Source organism: Carlito syrichta, unplaced genomic scaffold (assembly GCF_000164805.1).
Source record: "Carlito syrichta isolate Samal-C Ts95f unplaced genomic scaffold, Tarsius_syrichta-2.0.1 Scaffold147563, whole genome shotgun sequence".
NCBI classification, from domain to species: domain Eukaryota; kingdom Metazoa; phylum Chordata; class Mammalia; order Primates; family Tarsiidae; genus Carlito; species Carlito syrichta.
The window spans coordinates 198,915-221,478 of record NW_007091659.1 but is presented as its reverse complement, the minus strand read 5'-3'; the positions used below and the strand labels follow the sequence as shown (position 1 = coordinate 221,478).

The window sequence follows — 22,564 nt, the reverse complement described above, 5'->3', positions numbered from 1 at the left end:
AAAAAAAAAAAAAAAAAAAGGTTTTATTATTATCTGAAACGCAAAGGCAACAAGGCATCCTGTTTTCATTAGTGAGCTCTGGCAAGCCTACTTTGAGTGTTTAGAGAACCCATGGCAACAAATGATCAGGGCCCCAGCTGTGGGGTCCCGATGTCATAGTCTGAAGCAGCTGCATGTGGCAGAGATTCGGGGGGAAGGCAAGCCTCTGTTATACAGTTAGTTCTCTGGCAGTTTATTGATTCTTCCAGCCATTCTCTCAGCTCGCTGGTATGGATAAGCCCTCCCCGATCTTTATCCCGTGGCTCTTTCACATTGTGACATCTGTAAAGACTTTCCAGAGGGAACGTGACTGACTCTTTTTTCCAGAGGACTTTGTGCTGGGTACCAGCATGATGGCACAGATGCAGATGTCAAAGGAGCCCACATGGAGACAGCTCCAGGCACAGCCCATTGTTAGGCAAGCTTCCAAATGAGGTCGAGCCAGCACAGATGGAAATCTGCACCATACTCCACTGTCCAGAGGGATCCCAAGACTCTTAGCCATCACTTCCCGGCATTGCTAGACCAAAGGGATGCAGGTAATGAGAGTAAGATCACTCTCCCACAGTCCGAGATTTCTATAGAAAATGACAAACTGAAACTCCAGTTGGGGTTTCTTTAGCAATGTACTCTAGATGCCTAAAGCGATGTCTCTAAAGTGGACTGCCAAGAATTTGATAAAGATATTCCAAAGTAAAAAAAAAAAAAAAAAAAAGCAGGGGAAAACAAATTTAAGCAATTTACTTTTAAATTTTTGCTGGAGGTCTTATCAGTGCCTTTAATATACATTGAATTGAACATTGCACACCTATAAGAGAATACAATATCCAAAGGATAACATATTTCTCAAAGGATTCTGAAGGGACTGGTTCTCGTCTGGAAAGTGTTGTTGGTAGTATTTGGCAAGAGGAGACTGGGAAAAGGTAAGACCAGTTGCAGGGCATTCACAGTTATAATTAATTCTCAGTTTTCAAAATTATCTGTACCTACGGGATAGCATTATACATATATTATATATAATACACACACACACACACACACACACGGAATGCCAAAAATGTATACACATTTTAACAGATGTTATCTACATATTACTTTTCGAAGTTGAATTGAATTACTGTAGCAATGCATAGTATGACATTCACTCATCTGTGCTTCTGCCATTTTCTGATTATCCTACCTGTTGCATGATGATGCTAGCATTCATTTGGTTAATACCATCTTTTGAGCAAATGTCATACTCAAAATGTGTATCCTTTTTTTTGGCTGTGTGTTTTGTGTGTGTGTGTGTGTGTGTGTGTGTGTGTGTGTGTAACATCTGGCATACTTTCTTTACGTTTTCTTCAAATTGTGTGTGTGCACCATTACTAGCATGGCATCAGGGTGTCTGCACCCAGGCACCTGTGCCACTGCTGCCTTAGACCCTGGAGTTGTGGCCCTGCCATATGTGTCTATGCTTCAGACCTTGGCCCCAGAGCCACTCCTTTGCCATCATGCATTATACACCAGGATCACCATCACCACAAGTGTACCCATCATCTAGACCCCATGTCAAGAGGGATCCCCTCGGCCATAGCATCCTTGGAGGGAGAAAAAGAGATCAGGAAGATCCCAGTAGCCGTTGCCACAAAATGCTAACAGCTCTAACTGCTGCTGCATATACCCACAGCTTTGGCTACTGAGGACAGCAATAATCCTTGCCAATGCCAACCTTAGCTGACAGAGCTACACAGAGATTATGCCACTGCACCCTTGCTGGAACCAGAATTGCCATAACCTGTCCAGCCAATGTTCTTGCACTCATCTGAAAGGGATGATTTTTCTCCACTGAAACCAGTCCATAAAGTCTGGAAGAGGTGAACACTCCATCAAATGTGCAAGGTAACACAAATTATGAAAAATCAAAGGAAACATAATACCACCAGAGGGATACAATCTAGAAACTGCACCCCAAGGAAATGGAAATCTACACATTCCCTGACAAATAATTCAAAATAATTGTTTTAAAGAAGCTTGGTCAACTACAAGAGAACACAGAGAAACAATTCAATGACACCAGGAAAACAATACATGAACAAAATAAAAAGTTTCACAGAGAGATTGAAATCATTAAAAAGAACAAAATTGAAATTCTGGAACTAAAGAATACAACAAGTGAGATTCAAAATGCATTAAAGAGTACCAATAGTCAAGTTAATCAAGCAGTAGAAAAAAATCTGTGAAATCAAAGACAGGTTGTTTAAAAATATCTACTCAAAGCAAAAAAAAAGGCAAAAAGAAAGCATACAGGATGTAAGGATCAGCATTAAAGGAGTTAAATTTTGCATTATAGAAATTCAAGAAGAAAAAGAGAAAGGGACAGAAAATTTATTTAAAGAAAAATTAGCTAAAAGCTTCACAAACCGGGGAAAGATATGAACATTCAGCTACAGGAAGCTCAGAGGTCTCTGATTAGATTCAATCCAAAGAAGACTGCATCAAGACATACTAATCAAACTGTCAAAAATCAAAGACAAAAAGAGAATCTTAAAAGTAGCAAAAGAAAAAAAGAGCCTCACACTCACATACAAGGGAACTTTGTAAGGATATCATTAAACGACTTAGGTAAAACTTGGCAGGCAAGAAGGATGGGATGATATATTTTAAAAGTGCAAAAAATTAAATTAAATTAAATTAAAAAGCCAGCAAAAATACCTTCCATAGCAAAGCTGTCCTTCATAAATGAGAGATATAGACTTTGCCAGACAAAAGCTAGAGGAGTTCACCAACTTTAGACTTGCTTTATAAGAAATAATAAAGGTTGTTCTTCCAGCTGAAATAAAAGGATGCCAGTTAGTAAAATAAACACATATGAAAGTATACAACTCACTGATAAAAGTAAATACACAGTCAATTCAGTATACTTTAATTCCATAATGGTGGTGTGTAAATCACATATATATCTAGTAGAAAGGCTAAAAAACAAAGCTTTTAAAAACACCTAGGGTTAAATAATTTGTTAAGTGATATACAATATAAAAATATGTAAATTGTGACACCAAAAATATAAAATGTGAAGGAAGGAAGGAAGAGTATAGAGTTTTTGTATGTGATCAAAGTTAAGTTGTTAACCGCTTAAAGTAGCCTGTTACAAATAAAAAACATTTACATAAGCCTCACAGAAACCATGATGCAAAAACCTATGTAGATGCACAGCAGAGAAGGGACCCAAAGCACAGTACTACAGAAAACTATGAAACCATAAAGGAAGGAAGAGAGGAACACAGGATCTACAAAACAACAGGAAAACCGTGAACAAAATAGCAGCAGTATTATCTTACCCAGTGATAACTACCTTGAATGTAAATAGATCAAAATCTACATTCAAAAGAGATTACCTGTTGAGTAGCTGAAGCTGAATGGGGGTGGGGAGCCCAATTATATGTGGCCTACAAGACAATCATTTCAGCTTAAGAGCACATGTGGACTGAGAGTGAAGACATATAAAAGTATTCCCTGTAAGTGAAAACCTGCTGAGAGCAGAGGTAGCTATATTTATATCAGACAAAATAGACATTAAGTCAAAAACTGTAAAAGGAGACAAATAAGGTCATAATATGATAAAGGGGTGGATCCATTAAGAGGATATAACAATTATGAATATATATGCACTCAACATTAGAGGGCGTAAATAAGAAAAACAGATAATATCTTAAGGGAGAGATACAACAATACAGTAATAGTAGGGGACTTCAACATCTCACTTTCAACAATGGATAGATCATCTAGACAGAAAATCAATAAGGAAACATTGGACTTGAACCGCATTCAGCACATATACAGACATATACATATACAGAACATTCCATCAAGGAGCAACAGAATACACATTCTTCTCAAGTACACACAGAAAATTCTCCAGGATAGATCACATGTGAGGCCACAACATAAGTCTTAACAAATTTAAGGAGAATGAAATCATATCATGTGTCTTTTTGAGCCACAATGGTATGAGACTCAAAATCGATTGCCGAAGGAATTTTGGAAAATTTGCAAATATGCGAACAATTTATAACACACTCTTGGACAATGGGTTAAAGGAGAAACAAAATTTAAAAAAATCTCAAGACAAACAAAAATGGGAACACAACATATCAAAACTTATGGAATTCAGTAAAAACAGTTCTAAGACAGAAGTTTATAACAATAAATGCCTACATTAAAAAAGAAAAAAGATATCAAATGACCTAATGCTACATCTCAAGGAACTAGGAAAAAAAAAAACCAAAAAAACACTAAGGCCAAAGTTAGTAGAAGCAAACAAATAACAAAATTCTGAACAGAAATAGATGAAATAGAGACTAGACAAATAATAGAAAACATCAACAAAACTAAAAACTGGCTTTTTGAAAAGAAAAACAAAACTGACAAATCTTTAGCTGGATTAAAAAAAATGGAAGACAAAAATCAGAAATGAAAGAGGAGACATTAAAATTGATACCACAAAAATGTCACAAAAACTAATACCACAGGACCGCTATGAGCAATCATACACCTACAAATTGGAAAATCTAGAAGTAGCAGCTAAATTTCTAGAAACATATAACCTACCAAGACTGAATCATGAAGAAATAGAAAAATATGAATACACTAAGAATGACTAAGGAGACTGAATCAGAAATTTTAAAAATCTCCCATTAACGAAAAGCCCAAGACCTGATTTTTTAAAGACCTGATGGCTTCATGGCAAAACTCTCCATTTAGGGAAGAATTAATATCAATCCTTCTCAAACTCTTTAAAAAATATTGAAGAGGAGGAAATACTTCCAAACCCATTTTATGAGACCAGCATTACCTGAATACTAACACTATAAGAAAAGAAAATTACAAATATTCCTGATGAACATAGGTGCAAAATTTCTCAACAAAATACTAGCAAACTGACTTCAACAGCACATTAAAAAGATTATTCACCAGGATCAAATGGGACTTACCTCTATAATGTGAGAATGGTTCAACATACAAAAATCAATAAATGTGATATGCCACATTAACAGAATGAAGGACACGAATCATATGATCAACTCAAAAGACACTGAAAAAGCAGTTGGCAAAATGCAACATCCTTTTATGGTTCAAAAATAAAATAAAAAACTCTTTACAAATTAGGCATAGAAAAAAATGTACCTCAAAGAAAAGGCCATCTATAATAAGCCCCCAGCCAACATCATATTCAGCAATGAAAAGTCGAAAGCTTTTCCTCTAAGATTAGGAACAAGATAAGGATACATACCCACACTCACCACTTTTATTCAACACAGAACTGAAAGTCCTAGCCAGAGCAATTAGGCAAGAAAAAGAAATAAAAAGCATTCAACCCGGAAAGGAAGAGTGAAATTGTTTGCAGATGACATGATCTTATATGCAGACACCCTTAACAATTCCACCCAAAAGTGTTAGAACAAATTCAGAAAAGTTGCAGGATATCAAATTGATATACAAAAATCAGTAAAACCTCTATACACTAGCAAACTACCTATTAAATAATCTAATTTACAATAGCATCACACAAAATACATAGAAGTAAATGTAACTAAGGATGTGAAAGATCTGTACACTACAGAACGCTGATGAAAGAAACTGAAGAAGACATGAATAAAAGATACAAAGTAAAAAAATAAAAGATGCCTACTAGTGAAAACCAAGAGGTGGTGAGACATCACAGAGGCAGAGAGTTTACCAGGAAAATCAGAAAAAAAGACAACTACAGCAAGCCCTGCTAAAACTACTGTCAGTCCAGTGGCTGTTCCCTACTACAGCCCAAGGCAGAACTCTCTGATGGGCAACATTAGAGGTTTCACACTGTAGAGGGGATAGATTTTAACGAAATAGTTCAACCAAGTCATTAATCAAACAAGCAACGACAATTCTTGTGTCGAAAGTTGCCGCGATATATTATCTAAAATGTCCCTTTTTCAATGACAACAAAAAATAAGACATGCAAAGTTCCAGGAAAGTATAACCCATGTAAGAAAAATAGCCTAAATGATTCCTTTCCAAAGGACTGCTTAACAAAAATTGTTTAATTAGTTGACAGATACGGCAACTCCAGAAAGTACACGTTCTCGGAAATTCCCTGAACAAACAAAATCCAGGAACACCACCCTAACTTCTTGAAATGGTAGCTGGTCATCAGCCTTTTTTTTTTTTTTTTAACCTCCTGGTTCTTCACCCTCTTCAAGACATTTGGTGGGCCTTTTTCAGGGGCAGGAAAAGAGGGAAGGGGTCAATGAATGCCTTGTAAGGGAATGATAAAATTTAGGTGATGTCCAGGAAGATTGTACACCCCATAGTACTCAGCCAATGAGGAAATGAGGGAGGAACTTACAACTAGGGAATAAATTGCTTGTTCTGTGTGTGCCTACTTACCAGACACCCAATCTTTCAAGACTGCCATTAATGTCTTATATTGCCTTCATAGTTTTTTTGGGGAAAAAAAGATATCCCATGCTCATTAATTTGAACAATTAATATTATTAAAATGTCCATACTACCCACAGTGACCTACCCATTCAATGCAATCTCTATTCAAATTTCAATTACATTTTTCATAGAAACTGCAATCCTAAAGTTTATAGGAAACCACAAAAGGCCTTGAAACCAAAGCAGTTAAGAGAAAAAAGAAGAAAACTGGAGGCATTACATTACCTAATTTCAAAATCTACTACAAAGTCATAGTAATCAAAACAGCATGGTATTGTTATAAAAACAAATAGATCAATGGAACAGAATAGAGATTCCAGAAATTAATCCATGCATTTATGCTTATCTGATCTTCCACAAAAGCGCTGAGAACATACAATTGGAAAAGGACAATCTCTTCAACAAACTGAGTTGGAGAAATTGCGTATCCACTTGCAGACAAATGAAATTAGAGTTTGATTTCATGCCGTATACAAAAATCAAGTCAAAACAGATTGAAAACTTAAACCTAAAACTGTAAATCTACTAGAAGAAAACACAAAGTTAAAGCTCTGTAACATTGGTCTGGGTAATAATCTTTTGGATATGATTCCAAAAGTACAGGCAACAAAAGGGAAAATAGACAAATGGGATTTCATCAAGCTAAAAAGCTTCTGTAAAGCAAAGGGGGAAATCAACAAAATGAAGAGAAAACCAATAGAATGAGAGGAAAAAAATTGCAAGTCATTTATCTGGTAAGGGGTTGTTCATATCCAAAACATGTAAAGAACTCAAACAACTCAATAACACCAGGCGTGGTGGCTCACGCCTATCATCCCAACACTTTGGGAGGCCGAGGTGAGAGGATTGCCTGAGCCTACAGGTTCGAGACCTGCCCTGGCAAGTTGGTGAGACCTTATCTCTAGAAATAAATAAATTATCCGGGTATGGTGGCACATGCCTATAGTTCCAGCTACTTGGAAGGCTGAGGTGGAAGGATCGCCGGAGCCCAGCAGGTTGAGGCTGTGGTGGCTGGGAGCGTGCCACTGCCCTATAGCCTGGGTGACAGAGTGAGACTCCAACTCAAAAAAAAAAAAAAGAAAAGAAAAAGAAAAAGAAAAAAAAACTTAGAATGGGGAGACACCTCTTATCAACAATGGTGCCTGAACGAAGCATATTTGTATACCTAACCCTTAACTGTACCCCACAATATCATAATAAAAAATATTGATTATAAAAAAGAATTAAAAAAAAACAGATAATTTAAAAACAGACAGAGGATCTGAGTAGACATTTCTCAAAAGAAGACATACAAATGGCCAACAGGTACATGAAAAAATGCTCAACATCACTTGTCATCAGGGAAATGTAAATTTAAAACACAGTGAAATATATCACCTCACCACTGCGAGGATGGCTATTACCAAAGACAAACTATAAGCGTTGGCAAGGATGTGGAGAACAGGGAACCCTCATACACCCTCATATACTGTTGGTGGGAGTATAAATTAGTACAGCCATGATGGAAAACAACAGGAAGATCCTGGGCGGCGAGACCTCATCTCTACAATAAATCAAAAAAAATCAGCTGGGCGTGGTAGCACCTGCCTGTAATTCCAACTACTTGGAAGGCTGAGGTGGAAGGATCACCAGAGCTCAGCAGGTCGAGGCTGCGGTGGCCGGGAGCAACCACTGCAATCCAGTCTGGGGGACAGAGTGAGACTCCAACTCAAAAAAAAAAAAAAAAAAAAAAGATTCCTCAAAAATGAAAAAATAGAACCGCGTTATGATCCAGCGATCCCACTTCTGGGTATATATCCAAAAGAAATGAAACCAATATGCTGAACAGATAGCTTTACTCCTGTGCTCATTTCAGTATTTTTCAAAATCGCCAAGATACAATAACAACCTTAGTGTCCACATACACACACAATGGAATATTATTCAGCCCTCAAAAAAGGAGATCCTGTCATGTGTGACACCATGGATGAACTTGGAGGACATTATGCTCAGTGAAATAAACCAGGCACAGAAAGGCAAATACTGTGTGATCTCACTTTCATGTGGAATCTGAAAAAGTCAAACTCAGAAGCAAAGAGGAGAATGGTGGTTGCCAGAGGAGTTGGGGAGATGGGGGTTAAATGGCACAAAATTTCAGAGAGACAGGAGAAATAAGTTCTGGAGAGCTATTGGATAGCGTGCGGACTATAGTTAACAATAAATCATTATATGTTGAAAATTGCTAAAGAGAGTAGATCTTAAATATTCCTAGCACACACACACACACAAAACAGGCATGCAAGGTGATGGATATGTTAATTATCTTCATGAAACCATTTCACAATATATACATGCATGAAACCCATCTCATATACCATACATATATGCAATTTTTATTTGTCAATTAAATCTCAATAAAGCTAAAATAAAATGTGTGTGTGTGTGTGTTTATGACAAGCTAAAACTACTCATTTAAAGAAACTTTGTAATGGCTCAAAATACTGCCCCCCATAAAACAGCTGCAGCCAGTGTAAGACAGAGTCACTGTTGATCCAAAAGTCACTGTTTACTCCAATTCCGGAGTTTCCCAGCATTTTTTAGAGAAACACAAAATGTGGTGATTTGTAGATGATTAATAAATGTTATGCTTGTTGCCGAATAGATTTATATCTGTAGTGTCACTGCAAGGTTATTGCTTAACTGCTTTGTGGAATACAAAGAGAAATCATTTGGAAAAGAAAATCAAGACAATTGGGGACAGTAATCTCTCATATAGTCGTACCATTCTCAAGTCCAGTGTTTTTACTTTATGTTATTTTAATTGGAAGTAATATCGACATTTAAATCTATTTATAATCAATAGATGTAAGTTGATCTTTTCTTCCCAAGTTTTTTCAAAAAACTCAACACTGCCTAATCTCTGGGAAGGACACTAATAACAGTGTACACATAAAAGTCTTTGAATCAGGGAAACAGTCTTTTAAGCAATTTATGCTTCCTGTTTTCTTTGTGGACTGATAAAATAGAAATTTATTTTATCTGATAAGCACATTTAAAAATTCTCTGGTGAGTAATATTCAGAGGACTAACCCCAAATATTTATTAAAACCGCTTTATGGAAAAATGCTCATAAACGAGATCAGACAAGAGTAAGGATGGTGTGGCCTGTGCTCAGCTAGCTGCACAGTGAGCAGCACATTTTCATTACTGGGATGACTTCCGCTGCCATCCCGTAGCGGCTGGGTCACATCTTCAGCTAGATGCTCTGGGAATGCAAATTAATTTGAATACTTGCTCCAACCAAGAATCATCAGTGAAGGCAGATTTGTTGGAGAAGGAATTCTGCCAGTCCTTCCGGAGAATTCCGTTCCTCTCCTGGTCCGTGATGTGAATGGCACTGACTTGGCTCACCTTGGGAGGTGTGAAAGATGCAATTCAGACTAATTCAGTCTGACTTGCTAGATGCAGCAGGGAACCCCAGAGTGACTTGACCTGGCGTGTGTCCATTAGTACTTCAAGCTAGGGAGAGGTTTTCCCAGCATATACACATGACTATAATCCAAAGAGAAGATAGTAAGAAGGTAGGTGATCTAGACAGATGCAAGAATACAAGAGCCGAGAGTGTACAAGTGGGGGACAGAGAGAGAGAGAGAGAGAGAGAGAGAGAGAGAGAGAGAGAGAGAGAGAGAGAGAGGGCATGAGCATGGGAATCAGACATGGATTCGTGGAAGAAGACGTTTCTGATGGATTTTCTACACATTCAAAGATTAAGGGGACAACCTGGGAGAGTCATGGAAGAGGACCCTGACAGACAGAGGGGCAAACGAACCGAGGACATAAGCGAGGCACTATGGGTTGTGTCTGAACACCGTCAGGCTTTCTGAGTTGATTGTAGCATTGAGTACAGGTAGCAGCAATGAATCATAGCAAAGTGCTCAGATGAGAAGTGAAAGCCACCGCATAGCTCAGCTCATGCATGGACAAGAAGCAGAGGAAAGGGTCTGGACATAAGAGTTCAATGAAGAGGCTGAGCTTGCGATGGGCTTGAGAGGACAGACAGGATTCTGTGGTGTAGAAGGAGGAGAAACAGATAAGCTTCTATCAGGTGGTTTGGGGACCCTGATCTGATGTTCTTGGAGTTAAGGAAAGACAGCCAATGAGGCCAGCGGGGAAGGGTAGAGGTGCAGAGTCAGGATGAGAGGGGTCTGGGTGTGAGGGTGGGGGTTGGAATCCAAGGAGCCTCTGAAGCTGGGCCCCTGGCCCAGTAAGAGACAGCCAGGCCCAGGTTTGGGGGCCTGCAGTGGGCACAGGGTGAAGGCAAAGATGTGTCAGTAGAGGGTGGTGAAGGCGGCCATTGGCTGAGCAATCTATTGACCTACAGGTTCTGTATTGCTCACCACCTGCATGTGCTGTACCCTCTACCACCTACAAGTACTATACTGCTCATTATCTGCAGGTGCTGTACTCCTTACCTTTCACAGGTGATGTACCTCTCACTACCTGCAGGGGCTGTACCTGATGCATCACACAGGCTTTCCTGCTCTGGATTGTATTCCACAAAGCAGTCAAGCAATAACCTTGCAGTGACACCACAGATTTAAATCTACTTGGCAACAAGCATAACGTTTAATAATCATCAACCAGTCATCACATTTTGGGATTCTCTAAAAAATGCTGGGAAACTCTGGAATTGGAGTCAACAATGACATCTGGATCAACAGTGACTCTATCAGATTTGCACTGGCTTGCAGATGTTTTATGGTGAGGCAGTATTTTGAGCCATTACAAAGTTTCTTTAAATAAGTAGTTTAAGCTTGTCATCAACGCACATATACACAAATTTTATTTGAGCTTTACTGAGATTTAATTGACAAATAAAAATTGCATATATGCCGGGCTCGGTGGCTCAGCCTGTAATCCCGCACCTTGGGAGGCTGAGGTGAGTGGATTGCCTGAGCCTGCGGGTTCGAGACCCGCCTGGGCAACTTGGTGAGACCTCATCTCTACAATAAATCAAAAAATTAGCCGGGCGTGGTAGTGCGCGCCTGTAGTTCCAGCTCCTTGGAAGGCTGAGGGGGAAGGATCGCCGGAAACCAGCAGGTCGAGGCTGCGGTGGCCGGGAGCGGCCCCTGCACTCCAGTCTGGGCGACAGAGTGAGACTCCAACTCAAAAAAAAAAAAAAAATTGCATATATTTGTGGTATATGAGATGGGATTTATGCATGTATATATTGTGAAATGATTTCATGAAGATAATTAACATATCCATCACCTTGTATGCCTGTTGTGTGTGTGTGTGTGTGTGTGCTAAGAATATTAAGATCCACTTAGAACATAACCCCATTCACCTGGGACCCCAGGAGCTGCATAGCAATGATGGGGAAGCCTTGCTTAAAGCTCCCAGGCAACTCTGGTGAACCAAATGATAGAGCTCCAATTTGAGAAGGAGAGAGGACCTCAGGTTGGAGTGCTCGTCATGTCAGAGACTGAAAGCAAAACCCAGGCCTCCTACCATTTTCCCTTCACTTTCCTGGGTCTCAGTTTCTCTTTTCCACAACTCAGTAATCACCACCTTCCACCGAGAACCTCCTCTTCCACTGAGAATGTCTCACGTCCATCACCTTTCTGCACTCACTGCCCTCCCCGAGCCCCACCTTTATTGTAACTTGCCCGGAGCTACACTACGCAGCTCCCCATCTCAGCTTTTGACCTCAGAAGAAGATTCCACTCAGTAGCAGCACCTACAGGTCACCATCCCCTGGGCTCCTCTCTGGTCCCTCTGCCTCCCTGCCCTGTTCCATCACTCATTATTTATGGTCCAGTCATAGCTGAACTGCATGTCCCGGTGACCTCTCACCCCTGCGTTTCCTCCTCGTCACCCACCCTGTCCCGTGAATATCAGCGTACCCTCATTTTGTGCTCATCCTAATGCAATTCACAGGTCTCCTCCGCATCCCCAGGGTGAGAGCCAGTCGACTGCCTATGGGTTTCCATGGCAACCTGGGGAAACCCCTTCCATGGCACTAAGCAAATCCTGCAGTCACTCCCTTGTCCCCGCTTTCCCACAAGATGAGACCAGGGACTGTACCTAGCACAGAGTGGGTTCTCAAACAAGGTTGGATGAAGAGATGGATGAAGTAGTTCCTTCTGTCACTGCTAAAGCCACGTGAAGGGGGCCCAGGTGGCTCTCGGGCGAGAAAAGAGATTCGTGCATTGTTTATTGGTTCTGGGAGTTCAAACTACAGGTGACAAGATAGTAAGGACTGGCTGGGGACAGTAGCCAAGGCCTTGACAGTGCTGCTTCCTGGTCCCTCTGGAGTCCCCAGCTGTCCATGAAAATTCTTCCGCCTCCATTCAAGGAGTCCTATTCCTAATGAATACTCACACACATGTGCACACGTTAATACGTGCACACACATGCCTCACTCTGCCCCAAGTCTCAAGGCTACTCAGAAGAAGTCACTAACTTACATGAATAGTTGGCGTCATGGTCCTCGCCTTTATCATGCCCACAAGTCCAGGAACCGGCTTCTCCAGTATTGTCAGCTGCCAGAGCTCCCACCTGAACCTTACAGGTCTGTTTCTGGGTCAAGACTGTCCCACGAGCACCTATCAGAGGCAGCTACCCCAGCACCAAAAGCAAACACGAATCTTTTAACCAGACGCCTTGACACTATAGCCAGAACTCATTCACGCATATGATTTATTAACTAATTTAGCATGTAAGAAAAACATCTGCATTCTGCTTTTATCATCTTGCCAGCAGACAGGCTGAAGACAAGATGTGTACTCTAGACTTGTTTAATGGGGCCTTAAGCGTTCCCTCTCACTTGCCTGAGCTCACACGAGGTTCTGGTTTCAGAGGTTGTCTGATTTTACTGACCTAGCACAAACAAACACAGAAGTAAAGCTCTCATCAACACATAAATACTGCAAGGACAGTCAAGATGGCTGCAAAATTCATGCTGGCCGAGTCACACCGAGAGTATGCCCATCGTCAGGACTGTCTTGGAATTCGGGGAGAAAAATGATGCCTCGGTATTCAAAACTAGAGACTGGGCCCGATCACCTTTTATTATATACAATTTTAAGATTTTCACTTAAAGGAATATAAACTTCTAAGGGTATTTGCTTTGGATGACATAGTGAGTCGAACTGTGTCTCCTTTAGAATGAAATGTTTAAGTTCTAACCCACCATTAACTGTGAATATGACTTTATTTGGAAAGAGAGCCTTTGCAGGTATAATCAAGTTAAAATAAAGTCATACTGGATTAGGGTCGACCCTAAGCCAGTGACTAGTTTTTTTGTTTGGTTTTTCTATGTTTTAGGTTTTTTTTTTTTGGTTGTTTTTTTTTGAGTTGGAGTCTCACTCTGTCGCCCAGACTGGAGTGCAGTGGCCGCTCCCGGCCACCACAGCCTCGACCTGCTGGGTTCCGGCGATCCTTCCGCCTCAGCCTTCCGAGTAGCCAGAATTACAGGCATGCACTACCATGCCCGGCTGATTTTTTGATTTATTGTAGAGATGAGGTCTCGCTGCCCAGGCGGGTCTTGAACCCGCGAGCTCAGGCAATCCACTCACCTCAGCCTCCCAAAGGCGCGGGATGACAGGCTGAGCCACCGAGCCCGGCTTTGTTTTATGTATTTTAATGAGAAGAGGTCATTTGAACTCAGAGACACAGGTACGTGGAGACAGAGGCTTGAAATTGCAGTGCTGCGTCTACAAGCCAAGGACACCAAAGACTGTCAGAAGCCAGGAGCTGGAAGAGAAGCAAACACAGGTTTTCCTTCCGAGCCTCCAGAAGCAAGCTTGATTTTGACTTCTGGCCTCTGGAACTTGGAGAAAATAGGTTTCTGTTATTTTAAGTCACCTTATTTATGGTAATTTCTTGCAGTAGCTCTAGGAAACCCACACGGACGGCCAAGGCCACATCACCTCTGATATTTGTGATGACGGTATTCCAGGTTGTTTGTGGCCAGCCACATAGCACAGCCTGGAGACGCTGGCCCAGGAGAGGAGGAAGCCAGCAGCAACACACCGAATGAGTTCTCTAATATCTCTGCTTCTCCATTTCTTCTCACACAAAGCGAAAGGACCTGGCTAAAAGAGAAGCTGCCCCTCAAATGCCACTTTGTGTGCACATGCGAATATCTTGAGCCCTAAAGTGGCATCATTCTCTACTTGTTGAGAACAGAGCTGGTAGCCGAACCATTTTATTAAGTGGCATCTTCAGAACGACGGAGGCTGATGGACCACACAGCCTGAGCACCACCACCCAGACCCACCCAGGACAAGGATAGGCATGAAAGACCCCCAGGATACTCCTGGTGGTGGCTGGCATTTGGTCCTCACAGGAACTTGAGATGTCGATGCCTGAGCTCCCTCTCTGTTGGGCCAGAGGCGAAAGAGTCTCTTGAAAACACACCCACATCGAGTCTGCACCTGCCAACCAGCTTGAAATGCCAGTGAGAGACACATTTTTCCAAGATCTCTTTGCACATCCATTTGGTGACTTCTATTTATTACGTGCTGGAAAGAGCAGCAGGTGTCTTGCCAAATCCTTCAACACAAAAAGGATGCATTAAAGTTCACCCTTCCCCCAAGTCTTTAGACAACTCTACCAGCATTGCTCTGGGTGGGCGGAACGAAGCCTAGCCTGCTCGTGGGTTGGGAAGGTTAACAGGAATGCTGTTACAACACTCTTTTCCCTCTGTCCCCCAGGTCCCCCTTATAAGATCTTAGTAGCCGGGCTCGGTGGCTCAGCCTGTAATCCTGCGCTTTGGGAGGCTGAGGTGAGTGGATTGCCTGAGCCCGCGGGTTCGAGACCCGCCTGGGCAACTTGGCGAGACCTCATCTCTACAATAAATCAAAAATGAGCCGGGCGTGGTAGTGCATGCCTGTGGTTCCAGGGACTCGGAAGGCTGAGGCGGAAGGATCGCCGGAGCCCAGCAGGTCGAGGTTGCGGTGGCCTGGAGCGGCCACTGCACTCCAGTCTGGGCAACAGAGTGAGACTCCAACTCAAAAAAAAAAAAAAAAAATCTTAGTAATGTTTGCTAAGCTGTACTTTATTGAATAGGGTTATTTCCTCAGAAGACTTTTATCCAGAGTCATACTCCTGATTTCATCTCCTAGGGGTCAAAACATTTTCCTAGGAAGAGAGATCTCACTCCTCTATCCAGAAGAATAAAACTGAGGTTTCCCCAGGCCTCCGGATTTTAAGATTTGGGTTGGCCGGCCATAAGTATGTGATCTGATGTCCCCCCATTCCTGCCCTCATCTCTTGTTGTTATTCTGATTAGTTTAATAGTCTGTTTATAAGCTCCGCGAAGAGAAGGCTGAGGTCAGTCTTGCTTCCAGCATGGCCTCCAGAGAAGGTTCCTGATAACTCCATCTCCAATGAGCGAATGAATGCCCCCCCTCACTGGGTCAGTGCGACACTGGCCTCACAGTGCTGGGAAGCTGGCTGTTCGTTCTCTGAGCTCACAGCAGGAAAGGGGTTTCAAGATGACAAATGTTGATATAGACAAGCTGGAGTCAACCTCTCACCCTGGGATCTGTTTTGCAATCCATAAAGGGCAAAGGGGATCTCTTGCAAATATCTGTTAGGAGCCAAGAATTTGAACTTGCTACCCTGGCTGCTACAGTGGTGCGGCTTCTTTCTCAGGCGTGATGGTAAATTTGTGTCTCGAGCTGTTTCTGCTGAGTTCAATGCCCATGTGTAATCTCTCAAAACGGGCTGGCTCCCAGAACAGGCTTTATGACACGGAGGGTCGCCACTTGAAGCCATCACAGGTTCTGCGTATGTCAGCGGTATCGTTTGCAGCCATCACCACCGCCAAGGTCAAGGCTTTAGTCCCCAGGATCCCCCCTCCCCAGGATTTCTCCAATCCCCCCATGCCACCTGCAACTTACCACTAAGAGGGTGGGGAACGGTGAACTGCTTCTTGTTGGTGCGGATGGGTTGGAGATTCTGCTTCTGCCTCAGGTCCTCCTTCCGCTGGGACTTTCTCTGCTGGACCATGTGTTCTAGCTTTTTCAGTCGTTCTTGCGAGCGAGAAATGAACTGAGGCTTACGCACTTCCAGCGCTTCCTAATCGGAGCCAAGAGAAGATTTGATTTTTAAGAGAAAGGACACAGAAAGGCAACCCAACCGTTGATCTGATTTGGCCAAGAGGCCAACACAAAACACAACAACGAGAGATCGAAAGCCATGGGGCAAACGCTCACAATTTTCTTCCACCACCTTGTACAAAGAAGGTAACAGACATGCCAACGACACAGGTCCTGGTGGCCAGTCTCGGCAGTGCCACGGGACTTGCTACACCGGATCGACTAGCTACTATCGTGGAGACCGAGAGTGCAGAGGCAACACTACCTGCTTCCCCGTCTACCCTGTCAAATCATTCGTTTCCAAAAGACCAAACTCCGAGAGACCTGCATTTCATATTCCAAAGAGGCCTGGGTGGGAAAGGAATAAGAATGTCATGAGGCACTTGCTTCTGTCCACCTTGTGTGGAAAACATGCCTTTGCAGGGGGAAACCCAGGGAGAAAGGAAATGGCTTCTGCTCCTGGGTAGAAAGAATTGAGAGGACATGTCTGCCTACCCAGAATGGATCTGCAGGTGACACAAAACAGGTCAGAAGTGTCCATGTCTCTACTTCAGCCTCTTTTCCCTCACATCCAGGCACTAAGCCACCCATGCAGATCTCCTGAAAAAGACTAACTGCCGTCTGCCACGGGCCAGACCCAGGGCCAGGTGCTCCGTGTGCGTTCTTCAGCTCTTGGAGTCTCACCTCAATGTGGGAAGACAGGTAAACCTCTTTCTGTTTGAGGGATGCAATACCGAGGCTCATGGGAATTTGGCGGATCACAGGGTGACCCCACTGTGGGAGTCCCATGCTTTTCTTGCACTGCCTTTCTTTCTTTCTTTTTTATTTTTTTGAGTTGGAGTCTCACTCTGTCGCCCAGACCAGAGTGCAGTGGCCGCTCCCGGCCACCGCAGCCTCGACCTACTGGGCTCCCGCGATCCTTCCGCCTCAGCCTTCCAAGACGCTGGAACTACAGGCGCGCGCTACCACGCCCGGTTAATTTTTTTTTTTGATTTGTTATAGAGATGAGGTCTCGCCAAGTTGCCCAGGTGGGTCTCGAACCTGCGGGTTCAGGCAATCCACTCACCTTGGCCTCCCAAAGCGCAGGATTACAGGCTGAGCCACCGAGCCCGGTTGCACTGTCTTTCATTGTCTGAACTCTCTCTTCCTTAAATGTCTCTGGTCAAGTTGTCCCCTGCCTGGAGGGCCACCCACAGCCACACCCATTGGCTCAAGTTCCATCTCCCCAAGGAAGCCCCGTTCACCTCCAGGGTCCAGGTACTTCGCTGATGCCCTCAATTAACAGTCATCTGCATGTCACGCTAGGCTGTGAGCCCTAGGAAGGCGTGGGCCGTCTCACTGACAATGCATCACTCACATAGTAGGTACCCTGCATATAGTAGGTGCTCAACCAAAGCTCACTGGTTAGGGTGCTGTGGGTAATATGCTTCTCTGTCCCATCCTTTTCCAGCCCTCTGGGAGCTCAGGGTTCCCAGGGGGAGGCAACATGGGCTCAGACTGTCATGTATGCGTCCCTGGCAGCTGGCCAGAAAGGAGTCTTCCCAGCTGGCTCTCTCCACAGCGTCCCCCAAGGCACAAGTCACTGGGTATGTAGAAGGTTTAGGAAAATTCCAGGCCTGGAGAGGTGAACCCTGGGAATGGCCTGTTGGCCCAGATATGGCTGCTGCTTCTGATGCACCCACTCAGGGTCAGCCTTGGAGACTTGGATTGCTTTGGGGCACCATGAATGTCTCACCCAGGGCCCACTGAGGTCCCGAGGGTACAGGAGTCGGTCAGTGGAGCCATCACCACAACCACAGGGAGGTTTGCAACAGTAGAAAGTGTCTTCCTCGAAGGTGTGGCTAGCTCTATAGCAAGTTATTAGCAGGACTTTTCTCAGAGGTTGTTTGCCCTCCTAGTTTTCAAATCTTTGTATTTTTTTGTACTTTAACCTGCACACGTATGTTTGTTGCAGCAAAAACAGGGAACCAACCATGCTGCCCCTCGAAGCTGGACTGGATTAGAAAAATGTGGTACATATACACAATGGAATATTAGGCAGCCATAAAAAAGGACAAACATATCCACTTTGCAGCAACTTGGACAGATTTAGAGTTGATCAGACTCAGTGATCTATCACAGAAACAAAGAACAGAGTACCCCATGTGCTCACTCATAAGCAGACCTTGAACAATTATAATACTATAAGAAAGCAATTGGCAGTAGTGGGAAACTGTCAGGGAAGGGAAGGGCGTACCTCATTAACAAGGGTACCTATATAATCAATGTTTGTATACCTAACCCTGAATTGTACCTCACATCTTTATAATAAAAAAAAAGAAAAAAAGAAAAAAAAAATATATATGTGTATATTATATCCACAATTGGGAAAAGACACTAAACAAAAACTTTCGTAACACTCATTCATGTATGCATGACTTTAGGAAACTTCTTTAATCTTTCGAAGGCTCAACGTCCTTATCTGAAGATGGGATCTACAGGAGCTCCTGCCTCCAAGGTGTCTTGGGAGGACTGGAGGAACTGATGCCTATGAAGTGACCTTCATTATTTCCACGATTCAGTGAAACCAGGACCCAGAGAGCCTAGGGGACCTGTCTGAGTCACACAGCCACCCATGAAAGGGAGTTAGGTGAGGTCGTGCACCCATGATTCCCCAGGAAAGATCTCCCCTTGGCGGAAACCAAGCCAGGACCCAGAGAAGGCCTTACTTGCAAGGTCAAGGAGCTTGCGGGCGTTGGCTGAGGCTCAGAACAGTCTTCAGACAGGCCGGGGCTCTCTGGTCCCTTGGGTGGGACTGGCGAGGGGGACGGAGGAGAGGGCTCGGACGTTGCACAATCCTCACTCTTCTGACACTCCTTTATTTTTACCACCAAGTCACAGCAGGTGTAATCTCCTAGGAGAGAAGATTTAGAATCCCATTTAGAGGGCACTGAGTGATTTTCACCTGGCCCCTCAATACCATTAGACACAGAAGACAATTTTCAAAATAGAAATGCCAGTGGGTTATTAATGGACCTCGTTAAGCCGACAAGATCATGCCTCATCACAAAGCCTCCCGGCCGCCCTGGTCACAAGGAGGAACATCCACATCCAGCCCGACTTCACGACCAGCTAATTATGCCACGGAGACCTTCCCTGGGCTGCCGATGGCTAGAATTCGCCTTTGCTTAAAATGAAAAGAAACCTTCTACTCAGTGCTTCCTATGAAGTGTGTCCTGTACAATTAACCACAGTTTGGTTGTTTGGGGACAGTGAATTCATCCATCTAGGGTTTGTCAAATAATGATATCAGGACGGAGGGTTGGGTATTCAATTATTTATCCCGCGCATTCATTTGCTAGAGAGGACCACTGGTTTTGCATAAGTAATTGAAAAGATTCTCAGAGCTGGTTTCAACCTCTTCCCCGGGGCCATTTTGACTCTCCTTTATGGAAGAGAGCAAGAAATGAATGAATTCAACAACACCTCAGGCAAAGTAACTTCTGGGGCAGTGGGAAAGCATTAATGGACAGTCCCTGGCCACTTACTAGCCAATGTCTCAGTCTGGAACACAATGTCCTTCAGGCTATCCTTAGCCACCCTCCCTGTCTGACCCACTGCTTGCTCCACCCACAGCCCCCCAGACCACTCTAGTCCTGAAACTCAGCAGAATACCCTCACTCCTCACCCCATGTGTTCTCTTATCTCCATATAACCCCTTGGATTGCTCCATCTGGTGACCTCATACCATGGCAGAAAGGGGGCTGAGAGCCGTTGAAAGTATTCCTTTTGAAAGTCAATCGGCAAGCTCTGAAAACCCGCCAGACAGGTTTTGTTGGAAGGCTGAGGCGGAAGGATCACTGGAGCCCAGCAAGTGAGGTTGCGGTGGCCTGGAGTGGCCACTGCACTCCACGGACAGAGTGAGACTCCAACTCAAAAAAAAAAAAAAAAAAAAGAGAGAAAACCAAATAGCCAAAGACTGAAGGCTTGCATGGAAATGCAGAAGAGTGACCACTTCACAAACTTCACAAACTTACCCAAATCCTCTTTTTGAAATTATCGGTGTACAGCCCCTCTGCATTTCCTGGAGACCATTTGTTCTTTGAAAATCTGATTTTGCTGAGTACAACCTTGTGAATTCCAAAGAAAATGTGTAATCACTCAACACGACCCCCTCCCTTATCTAAACTTAGGTATAAGACCCCTCTCCTCTCTCCCTGGGGTGCTCAGCCTTAGAGCATTAGCTCGGTGAGTCTTATATAATAAAATTGCCACTTCCTCTAATAGCCTCAGTGTCACGGCCTCTCTGTCTTCCCGCTACAATACCTCCAGGCTGAATCCAAATCTTCCAAAAACCTCTCTCCATTTCCTATGGCAGGACCCATCCCTGCTGTGTCAACCCAGGGGAACACACTTTACCCACTTACCAGCATCTGTTACCAGGTGCGGTTGGCAGATGGTGTCACAAGCCTGTGACGCCCTCGAGGCCTGGACCTGTCAAGTCCACCCTGTATCTCTCCACCCATGCAGGCCTAGGTGCCCCAAAGAAGGTAGTTCTGCTGGGAGCGGTCTCCAGCAGGTGGCTGTCTGGAGGCTTACCTGACCAGGGAACCATCGCTATGATCTAAACCCCTACTATCACTGTTATTATTCACACCTAGGTCCTTCCTGGCCTGCACCAAGAATCCTACCTCCACTCAAAATCCACCCACGGTCCCTACCACCTACAAGCCCAGGCCAACTGGACTGTTCACGGCCTGTTCATGGTAGATGTCACTTCTGAGCCTCTAGCAATACCACACTTGGGCGGTCTCAAGTCAAGCCTTTTCACTTGTCGAAGTATTTGTTCTTGTTCCTTCTGAAGGATTTCTCTGTGACCGCCCTTCCCTTCATGCCTAACTATTAGCCTGGGCTAGCCTAGGCCCAACCACTAGCTCCCAAACCCCCTCCTGCGGAGTTAATCCCACTTTCCACCACACTGTTCCTTTTCTTCCCGTGAACATTTTTCTAGCCTGTTCCATATCCAGGAAAGCCACACTTCCTTTGCCTCCTTCTCCACCACCCTCCTCAGCACCAGAACCAGAAACCCAAGGGCCAGCCCTAGCCATCCCATTCCTTCACTGCTCAGACAAAGACTCGACCACGAAATCCCGACAACCACTGTGACTGTGGCCCTCCTGCACGGTGACAGGGCTGCTGTCCTCGCTGGCTGGGCCGCTGTCCCCAGCCTCTCTCCTCTTCCATCTGTCTCCCACATTGTGCACGAGACAGTAGTTTCCTCTCAAGCAAATCTAATTATGTCTCTTCCCCTTCAAAGGCTTGGCTCTGTCTTTAGTCCAAACTTCCTCAGTGGATTTGGGAAGGCCTTCAACCTGACCCACGTGACCCCTGCAGACTCACGCCAGCTGCCCCCTCACCCCCATGCCCTGGCCCCCAGACCCTCTACAGCTCCCTAAATCAGCCACATTCTTTCCATCAGCTCTTTGCTTGTGTGTGTGTGTGTGTGTGTGTGTGTGTGTGTGTGTGTGTGTGTGTGTGTGCCTATTCCTCAGCCTGTCATGTTCTTTGTTCTTGGATCTGACTTTTAAACCTCTAATATACTTTCAAGTTCCTGCTCAAAGTTATTTAATTTCTCCTAGGAGTGTCAGGGGTTCCTCATAGTGCACCACACACACACAGCTATGCTGAAGACTACCTTCCACACCGAGTGAAAGCCTAGAGGGCCGGGGTCCTGAGCACAGCAACTGGCATACAGTAGGTGTTTAATAAGTGCTTCATTAAAGGATGAATGAATGAAGAGCTAGGGATTAACGTGGGTTCCCAATGAAATTTTTTTTATCAATTACCATAACCCATTTAGCTTTTACAGCCCAATCTGGTATCTTTTGTTCTGTCCTGTACTCATAGTTCTTTGAGAAAGCCTTAAAAGCAACGGGAAATCTAAATTTTTCCGCTGACATACTGGTGACCTCTTACCATAGATCGTTTTTCTATTT

The 22,564-nt window shown here is 43.8% G+C and overlaps 1 protein-coding gene across 1 annotated transcript in view; it reads right to left on the bottom strand.

The window, feature by feature from the left end:
* Positions 1 to 22,564, bottom strand: part of CUNH10orf90 (chromosome unknown C10orf90 homolog) — a 100,939-nt gene that overhangs the window by 10,070 nt on the left and 68,305 nt on the right. Inside the window, exons 5-6 of the mRNA XM_008050482.2 lie at positions 19,298 to 19,482; positions 16,392 to 16,569 (exon numbers count right to left, since the gene is read on the bottom strand). Coding sequence (XP_008048673.1) covers positions 16,392 to 16,569; positions 19,298 to 19,482 — 363 coding nt within the window. The remainder of the gene's footprint in view (positions 1 to 16,391; positions 16,570 to 19,297; positions 19,483 to 22,564) is intronic.